Source organism: Spinacia oleracea, chromosome 2 (assembly GCF_020520425.1).
Source record: "Spinacia oleracea cultivar Varoflay chromosome 2, BTI_SOV_V1, whole genome shotgun sequence".
Taxonomy (NCBI): Eukaryota; Viridiplantae; Streptophyta; class Magnoliopsida; order Caryophyllales; family Amaranthaceae; genus Spinacia; species Spinacia oleracea.
The window spans coordinates 39,203,332-39,213,213 of NC_079488.1; the positions used below are offsets into that span (position 1 = coordinate 39,203,332).

Below are 9,882 nucleotides of genomic sequence, written 5' to 3' on the forward strand. Positions count from 1 at the left end.
AGACCGAAAGTTTGCCCTACTCGGGTCGACTTTGGTACAAGCCTTTGAAAGACTAACCAATCAAGGAAAGTTGAGACCTATAGGCCCCACCCGTGACCCTCCTGTCAAAAGCAAATATTGGGTCGAAGGTACTTACTGCAAATTCCATCAAGGAAATGGGCATGACACTGAAAACTGCTGGAATCTAAAACATACGATCCAGGACATGATAGAGGATGAAGTGATACCTCTCCCTAACATTGGAAAACCCAACAACAACAAGACCCCACTTGGCTCTTGTCACATCTCTCTCGACCAACCAGAGAATTTCGACCCCACGGTGTATATTACACCTCAAGGTGCACCACTCGCTGTGGTCCCTATGGATCGAATCGAGAGAGAAGTGTGCGGTGTGTGGAATGATGATGCTGAAGATATTTACCTATCTCAAGTGTCGGGCCAGGACCTCTTCACTGAAACTTGGCCCGAGTATGCTCTCATTGACACCACCCCTCAGGAGCCCGAGGTCGACAACCTCACCCGATTCGGAAGAATATACCAACCGGATATTCACCCACCTCCTATGGACGACATCCCGGTTAGACAAACTCCTGAGAATGGACGGCACGCCACCGTCGCAGAAGTCATTGAAAATCCTCTCCTGAAACAACTAAAAAGAACCAAGGCCGAGACTACCATCTGGGATCTCATGTGTACTTCAAAGGAACATCGCGAAAAGCTTATTCGCTCACTTGACCTCATCTCAGTACCTACAGATATCATACCTGACTCATTGGTTAGCCATGTCACGAGAGACGCCGGAGAAAAGGCCATAGTTTTCACTGATAAAGACTTACCCAAAGAGGGGCACTAGTAGAAAAACATTCATTTGAGGCGTCACTTTTATATTCATTAGCGGCGTTTTTGGCGTAGCAGCAAATAGAGTGGCAGCAAATGAATAGGATTGATTTGCGGCGTTTAAAAACGCCTCAAATGAATAATTGATTTGTGGCGTATATGTAGAAAAACGCCTCAAATTAGTAGTATTGTTAAGCGGCGTTTTCTACCTAAACGCCTCAAACATTGTAAAATGGCTGGAGATAAAACGCCGCGAATAATGTGTAATATTTTTTTTATAAATAATTTCTTTTCTGTATTCAACAAACCCCAAATGTAGAACCTGTACTCACGCCACATTTATACAATGTCCAAAAGTATCATCAACCACCAATAACTTCCAAGAAACTTTGATTTTTACATATAATACCACCATCATATGTTTACAAAAATAAACCACCTAAATAGTTTCAAGTTGATCATAACTATATCTTTTACACTTCGTACGTTACAAATTCACACCAAAAATATAATAAAACAATTATATATAATTTCAATAGCAGGAAACATCCAAAAAAAGAGACCGATGAAGTGTTAATTATCTACAAAAAATGTTCGGTGAAGTATGATGCCCATTTGTCTCGTATTTCATCAATTTGCTCATCGGTGAAAGGATCTCCACTTAGTGACGGGAAAACCTAACAAAATAATATATATATCATAAAATAAGTTATCTTCTGTTAGATGATCTAAAAACAGCTAGGAAAATAGAAACGTACCAAAACAAGAATCACAAATTATAGAAGATAAAAGTGCGATTGTCATCTTCATCCAGCTTGTAACATAATATATAGTACCAAAACAAGACCTCACAGAAATTCAGGAACCGGAAGTTATATTTAAGAAAGTACCACGTGATAGTTAATTTACAATGCCCTAAAGTATAAGTGTTACTTATGTGCAAGGAGGGAGTACATGGTTTTCAAAGGAGACGGAAAAGGAAAAAAAAGTAACTTCACTCACGGTAAGATAAAGGCTCCACAAAAACAGCCACGAGTCCTTCTTGTTCATGCGAGCCAATGACTATACAACACAAGAAGATGATATTACAAAGAGAAACTCAACAAGTCGTACCTTTGGGCTAAAAAAACATTTAGAACTTACCACATGGCCAAATTCATGGAAAAGACTAACAACTTCAGAGAATCGCAGTAATGCAGGACAGTTAACATCCCCCTTTAAAATATCAGACATCAGTAGAACAACTGGAACCTGAGTATAGAATGATGATGCACGGTGAAAATCCAATAAAGAATGTGGAATTCGCATAACACGCATATATCAAATTTTTAAATGAGAAGACCTATGCATATCACCTGTCTAGCAACATTTGCTGATAATGAACCATTTTGGAGAGGCGAAACACAAGTCTGGCCATATTTTCCTTTCTTGGATTAATGACATTGTTGTCAGACAGTTTGTTAAGTACAATTAGGATAAGGTCAGCAGAAAGAGAGATAGTTGCAGAACCTGGAGTAGAGATCGAAGTACGCATAGCCCATAAGTTCAGAAGAGCTCAAATCAAAGACAAGAGGAAAATACTCTTTAAGGGCTCCAAAATCTAGATGGAACTTATCTTCTTCAGCCTTTTTTACATGATATAGCAAGTCCTCAATTCCAAAAGGAATGTCTCCTTCCTCTGTTGTACAACTTTGACCAGAACTAACATGCAATAGAATGGCTGCGTGTGTTCTGTTGTGTGTGTGTTCTGCTGTCTGTGTTACCTGTGCTGTGTGTTTGAGTGTGTTGTGTGTATTTCAGGTGTGTGTGTGTGTGTTCTGCTATGTTGTGTCAGATAAACGTACACATAGCTCAAAACAAAAACAGAAGCTTGCATCTGATCAGAACTAAAAGTCTAAAACTGATCAGAACTGAAAGTCTAATCAGAACAAAGCTTGAGTTGATCAGAACTGAAAGTCTGAAACTGATCAGAACTGAAAGTCTGATCAGAACAAAGCTTGAACTGATCAGAACTGAAAGTCTGAAACTGATCAGAACTGAAAGTCTGATCAGAACAAAGCTTGTGTTTTGTTTCTTTCAACTGCGCCGATATGAATATTCTCCTAGGAAACTTTGTCATTCCTTCTTATCTTTAACATTTGAGATTCTAATTTTCTGTTTCATGCTTAAACAGACAACTATTTTTAATTTTATGCAAGACCTTTTCTCTTAGGTTCATTGGAAATCAAAGAATTATTGATGCATAATAATGTGAACTCCAGTATATGACAATACTAACCATAACCATGAATTTTCACCAGATTGATGCGTCTCTGTAAAAATATTAAAACTAAGAATCAAAATTGATGAATGGTGTAACCATAAAGAGTCGAGAGTTCCAAATTAAATTTAGATATTAAACAACTAATTCCTTATAATACTGTCCGTTCAAACTTATATGGCTCCGGGCACCCACCATGAATTGACAAATTTCAAAAGTAATTACAGTTGTATAAATAGCAGGACAAGTTTGTAAGAAAAGACTTCGTAGTAGATAAGATAAGTTGATTTGCACCGATAGAAACTCACAAGCTATAGATGAGTTTTTATTCAAAGAGACAAATGTGTCTTTTTTTTTTGGAAATTAACGTCTGAGTTCTAACTATCGTCATTGTTAAATCATATTCTTTAAAAAATTGCAACTTTGCAAGCTTTCCCGTAAAAAGTGGAAAATATATCAGCAAAAGAAAATAAGGTTACAAAATAACTAACCTCCCAAGAAAGGGCTCAAGCCATATATTATTAACAACATGAAAGTTTCACAAAATAAGAGCAATTAGACCATGACCATCCGGATAAAAGTTAACATATGAAGTTGTCATATTGGATGTTGGACTGTTGGTCATTAAAGAAACAACAGTGGCAATAGACAATAAGCTATACTGTAGTTTGTCACTTGTTTCCAGCAAGGGGGGGGGGAATGAGTAAAGATCACCAAAACACTTAGGGGGCGTTTGGTTGGGGGTATTCAGGAAAGGGAATGAGAATGGGCTGGTATGAAACCCTTTGTTGTTGTTTGTTAGACCATTTTCGTGATTCCCTTTACCCCTTTTTATTTTTAGGTTCACCCCAAAAGGCTCTAAACTGATTACCCACCCACCCCCAAGGTTTCCCATTCTCTTTCCCCCATTCATTTCCCCACCCACCCCTCTCTCTCTCCCTTCTAGCCCTAGAACTTCAACAACAACAGCAAGGGAGGCGCCGCACTCACCTCGTCGGCGACAACCGACTGTGAAAATTAGCCCATTAACTCCGACCACTCGCTTCTCTCCGGCCGCCGTCGACTTATATCTCGTCCCTTTCTTTCTTTCTCTCGTTTTCTTTTGTTTTCTTTGTATAATTTTCCATATAGAGGGTGACCTCCGACGTTTAACCTCCGATCTCCGACCTCGTGAATTGCTTGTTTTCGTTTAATAAATTTGCTTGTATAATTTTCGTTTTATAGATTTTTTTCCAGAATTTTTTTTCAAGAAATCCAAATTATTTGTCTGTTTCTTTTAGCCGCTTGTTGGATCTATTATCTTCATGTTGGAACAAATTAATTTCTTGTTAGAGGCTTACAATATCTGCTGTATATTATATCGCATTTGTTTTTTTTTTCCGGCGAAGTAACCACTATCTTTCAAAGGGAAGCATCATTATTGAACCCACTTAAAACAATATAATAATAAAATATTATTATTGGCCTTGAATAAGCTGCGTGATTTGAGCCCATATAAGTTCTAATTGATGTTTGTAAATAGCTAAACAACTTTGTATTATTCATTGGGTGATAATATATGTGATGATGTCATTAATTGATGTTTTGTGGCCAAATATGGTCTAATTGATGTTTTTTACATTACACCAAAAAGCAACTTGCTGCCATTAACATTATCACTATTTGTGGGTGATTATTCGGTTGATTCCCTGCTTTGAAGCAAACAACCACAAAGGGAATCAGGGTGTATTCTATTCCGTTTCTGGAACATACCCAAACATGTAGGGGGAATCAGGGTCATTCCATTACTTTCTCCTTGATTCCCTTTCTCCATTCCATTCTGTTTACCTTGCGCGAACCAAACGCCCCCTTAGGTAGCAGATAGGAGATCTAGAGTACGATTGCATGCATATGCATACACATATAACATGGTGCGAATATCAGTTTAAACAGATTTGTGATAGAAAAATTTGCCCACATGAGAGATCAAATGTTATCATACACTACCTCAGCGGTGCCAAAAGCTTCAGTATTTGAAATCAAAAAAAAAAAAAAAAAAAAAAAAAGCAGTCTGAATTCCTTTAGCTCAGCTTCTACAAAGGCATAAATTCTTTTTAAACTGAATTGCTCCTTTAGGATATCAATCCACAACTTCCAAGATTATTCTACTTGCTCTGTATCAAAATTCCAAGGTTCATGCTAACATGTTTCTAGTCCCAACACTGCACCAAATTCTTCCCTCCTTGGAATAAGAAAGCTCCAAATACCATGCTTGAAACACATGCGAGATAAAATTAAAGATAGCTTGGAAATGAGGGGGTTAAAAGACTTGAAAGTGAGCAAGAGTCAAAATGGCATCTTACAAACTATGAGCAAGTAAATTCCTTCATTTCTAGGCCTTGTGTCAAATTTAATCAGCAACCAACCAATTTACCTCACTTTACAAGTTTTCTAAAGAAATAGGTTTACGACATATACAAATACACAGCAGAAAATTAAGAATGATGAAACGGATTGTTTCAAATGGAGTTGCATAACAATGAAGGCGAAGAAAAATGGTATCTAATGCTGATCCAAAATAATTGGTATCTAATTCTAAAGTTGGGATTCATTATGGAGTTGATCATGGTTCCGGACTTCCGGAAATACAACTTCAATGTTCTTAAATGTAATTGTAGTATTATTAGCAATCAATATGAATAAGACTTTCAGCTTCAAACTCAAGTTTGCACTTGAGAAACATTCCCTGACAGATATAAGTTGTAGTGCACACCAACCATCATACACTATGCAATCAAATGAAAAAACAAATGGCAATCAGAAAAGGCAATGAATCATAAATATGGCATCCTTAGTTCTTTATTCTGGAAGATGATACTACTCACACGAAGAAAGGACAGACAAAGGACAGAAGTAGATGACAATTTTGAAACATAGGTGCAGAAAATAAATAAAATAAAATATCATGTTGTTGTATGAGACACTTAATAACTAACAGGAACACTACCTGCAGCTTCTAGATCAGCAGTTAATGTGCCAAGCTTCACAGGAAGTGGGTATTTTTTCTCATTGTAATGCTCGACAGCATGGTTGTTGCCACCAGTTCCATCCCAATTTTTTCTACCACAGAGGATCATTCCCATCTGTTAAAGTTAACCAGTAGCTAATTTCGGGTTACCTAATAAGTATATAAAAGATTTGTTTGTTCCATAGAGGTGTTACCAATCTCCTAAATTAAGCGATTGGAGAAGAAAAATAAACGAAACCTCGAATAAGAAACACAAGCCTTTTCCAACGACATCCATGTTGAAAATAAACCAGAAAAACCAGCTCAACAGATAACTCTGAGAAGGGCAGCAGCATCAGACATCTACTCATACACATCAAGACGACGCAAATACTGTTATAAATTTAGAACAGTACAGAACTGTGATATTTTGCTGTACAATTAGATATAGGTAAAAAAAACTGGTATGTCTGGATTATACATATACGATTTTCACCACATCCATTAATTAGTTGGAAAGACCAGCTGCACTGATACTCTTCAATTTATTATAACCTTATTCTTTCAGTCTTTTATTGCTTAATGGTAGTTTATATAGAGTAATAGGCAGAGTATTTGTTTTGTTGTTTGAATTTTAGAAGAAATGTTTAACTTATTTACCACCTTATTTGGTTCTTTGTTTGCTTCCATCCATTTGCCCAGTTAATTAGAAGGTACAGTTAATGTTCTATTTTGCTCTCAATAACCACTGCATTTATAGTGAAGTCTAAAACTAAGTCATAGCCAAATGTAACCCAAGAACAAATTCAGTCCATGTGGACAAACTACCTAGCATGACACGCATCTAATTCAACCCTAAACTGACCTAGAATGACACGAATTTAATTTCAGGCAGCAATATTGTTTCTGAAAATGAGACTAAAGATAGCAGAACATATCAAACAGAAAGAATATGAGGTTGCAACAACCTCCATGTTTTTTTAGACCACAACAAATCAATAAATTTAATTCAAAAATTCACCTCCTGAATTATCTTCTAGCACTTGAGGTTGCAACAGCCTCCATCATTTCTGCACTAATTTCAAATCAAACCCAGAAAATATAAATAAACAATTCAACAATTAAAGTAAAATTAACAAAATTAGTAGAATTTCAGCAAGAAAAATTATGTCTTACTGGAATAAAACGTGTGTTTTTCTCAAATTTGTGATCTTCTTTCTTCGAAGCACCTCAACTAAACATCAAATTTGCAAAAGAAATTAGACATACGAAATTACCTTACCTCAAATTTGAAGCAATTTTAAGGTTCTTCTAAGCCAAAATTTGAATTTGATAATTAGGGTTTACATTTTCGGTGGAGAGAGGAGAGGAGAGGAGAGAGCAAGAGAGAATCGATAACTCATACACAATTCATGTTAATTGAGAGACTGAAACGAGGGGAATAGAGTAATTGAACCGAAAAAACGGCAAGGATGAGGAGGAGTCAGAGGAAGCATAATTTACCTTAAGGAAGAACGGTAGTGGTGGAGATGAGGTCGAAGGACAGTGACGGTGTAGATGAATCTGAAGCTTCACTTTCCCGGTGAATTCGGTGGTGGAGATGAGGCGAAGGACAGACGACGATGGTGGAGATGAGGTTGAAGGAAGAAGAATGTGGTTTTGTGAAAGGACGAGAAGCAAAAGAAAGAAGCTAAATGCTTGGTGAATATGTTTGTTGGTACAACACTTTGCGGCGTTAAACGTGATGACGCGGCAAACTAAAATGGTTTGAGGCGTCATATTCAAGATAACGCCGCAAAGGAAGCTTTTTTCACCTAATTCATCTATTTTGTCATTTAGTTAGAGGCGTTCGCAAATTAACGCCGCAAGTCATGGCTGCGCAAGCCAAAAACGACCTCGATAACGAGAAGAGGATTGAAAAAATGGTCCTAAGATCCTGAACCTTTTCCTGGAAAACTACCAGAAAAGTTCAGTTCATCTGACTTACCAAAGTTCAAGGCCACGGACAACCCCCGTGATCATCTACTGAGCTTTGTGAATGCCATGAACTTGAAAGGCGTGGACAAGTCCATGTATTTACCTGCCTTTCCTTTGTCCTTGGAACCTGTGCCGCTCAAATTGTACTATCACCAGGACCCTAAGCTCTTCCCCACTTGGGAAGACTTTGTCAATGTCTTCATCAAGCAATACTCGTCGAACATGGATTTCCAAGTCACCATGCGCGAGCTGGAAGTTCTCTTCCAAAAGAAAAATGAGGGTTTCACGACCTACTTTGCTAGATGGAGGGACCAGGCGGCCCAGCTAATCAATAGGCCTCCCGAAACAGAATTGGTTCAAAAATTCATTGACAACCTGGACCCGGCTTACAGACAACACCTTAGGTACCTGGGACTTGACACTTTCAAAAGAGTTTATGATGTGGGAATAAAGATCGAGGACGACCTCGCCAAAACCATACAAAGCAAACCCGCATATAACAACAACACCTATAATTGGGGTAACACATCCCAAGCCCAAGAAGTCCATGTTGTAGAAGAGACTCCCGCCCGAAGAAGCCCTGGAAGATGGGTCCGAGACCGAAAGTTTGCCCCACTCAGGTCGACTTTGGTACAAGCCTTTGAAAGACTAACCAATCAAGGAAAGTTGAGACCTATAGGCCCCACCCGTGACCCTCCTGTCAAAAGCAAATATTGGGTCGAAGGTACTTACTGCAAATTCCATCAAGGAAATGGGCATGACACTGAAAACTGCTGGAATCTAAAACATACGATCCAGGACATGATAGAGGATGAAGTGATACCTCTCCCTAACATTGGAAAACCCAACAACAACAAGAGCCCACTCGGCTCTTGTCACATCTCTCTCGACCAACCAGAGAATTTCGACCCCACGGTGTATATTACACCTCAAGGTGCACCACTCGCTGTGGTCCCTATGGATCGAATCGAGAGAGAAGTGTGCGGTGTGTGGAATGATGATGCTGAAGATATTTACCTATCTCAAGTGTCGGGCCAGGACCTCTTCACTGAAACTTGGCCCGGGTATGCTCTCATTGACACCACCCCTCAGGAGTCCGAGGTCGACAACCTCACCCGATCCGGAAGAATATACCAATCGGATATTCACCCACCTCCTATGGACGACATCCCGGTTAGGCAAACTCCTGAGAATGGACGGCACGCCACCGTCGCAGAAGTCATTGAAAATCCTCTCCTGAAACAACTAAAAAGAACCAAGGCCGAGATTACCATCTGGGATCTCATGTGTACTTGAAAGGAACATCGCGAAAAGCTTATTCGCTCACTTGACCTCATCTCAGTACCTACAGATATCACACCTGACTCATTGGTTAGCCATGTCACGAGAGACGCCGGAGAAAAGGCCATAGTTTTCACTGATAAAGACTTACCCAAAGAGGGGGGTGCTCACAATAAAGCCCTTTACCTAGTGGTTGGATGCAAAGGACAAAACATCCCCCTAGCGCTCGTAGATAATGGTTCGGCGGTTAATGTCTGCCCATTGCGAACCGCCCATTGCTTGGGGCTAGGAAACGATGACTTCCAAACCTCCACGCAAGGGGTACGAGCTTATGATAACTCCCGAAGGCCTGTATTTGGAAAAATCAACCTTACCATACAAACCGGGCCTGTGGCACGCACCACGGAGTTTCAAATAATCGACATCAAGCCCACTTTCAACCTCCTCTTGGGGCGACCTTGGCTCCATGACTTAGGAGGTGTGGCTTCTACCTTGCACCAAATGGTTAAACTTAACCATAACGGGGTAATACTAGAAATCC

At 39.1% G+C, this 9,882-nt stretch overlaps 1 protein-coding gene across 2 annotated transcripts; it reads right to left on the reverse strand.

Moving 5' to 3' along the window:
* Positions 1 to 1,094: 1,094 nt before the first annotated feature.
* Positions 1,095 to 4,581, reverse strand: LOC110779640 (uncharacterized). 2 transcript variants are annotated; one of them, XR_002531186.2, is made up of 4 exons: positions 2,193 to 4,581; positions 1,981 to 2,088; positions 1,840 to 1,899; positions 1,095 to 1,514 (listed from the first exon to the last, which is right to left on the reverse strand). XR_002531186.2 is itself a non-coding variant. In XM_056835457.1 (3 exons), the coding sequence occupies exons 1-3, from the start codon at positions 2,152 to 2,154 to the stop codon at positions 1,419 to 1,421; spliced, it is 330 nt and encodes a 109-aa protein (XP_056691435.1). In that variant the 5' UTR covers positions 2,155 to 4,581; the 3' UTR covers positions 1,095 to 1,418. The 2 variants fall into 2 exon arrangements, 1 of the variants encoding a protein (XP_056691435.1); XM_056835457.1 differs by having other exon boundaries at positions 1,981 to 4,581.
* Between the last annotated feature and the right edge of the window lie 5,301 nt (positions 4,582 to 9,882).

Excerpts from the sequence above, each read along its gene's own strand:
- LOC110779640 (XM_056835457.1), bottom strand. The coding sequence starts at position 2,154 with ATGCGTGTTATGCGAATTCCACATTCTTTATTGGATTTTCACCGTGCA. Across the intron at positions 1,900-1,980 it reads TCCATGAATTTGGCCATGTG|TCATTGGCTCGCATGAACAA; the intron begins GTAAGTTCTAAA and ends TGTGTTGTATAG. Across the intron at positions 1,515-1,839 it reads TGTGGAGCCTTTATCTTACC|GTTTTCCCGTCACTAAGTGG; the intron begins GTGAGTGAAGTT and ends TTATTTTGTTAG.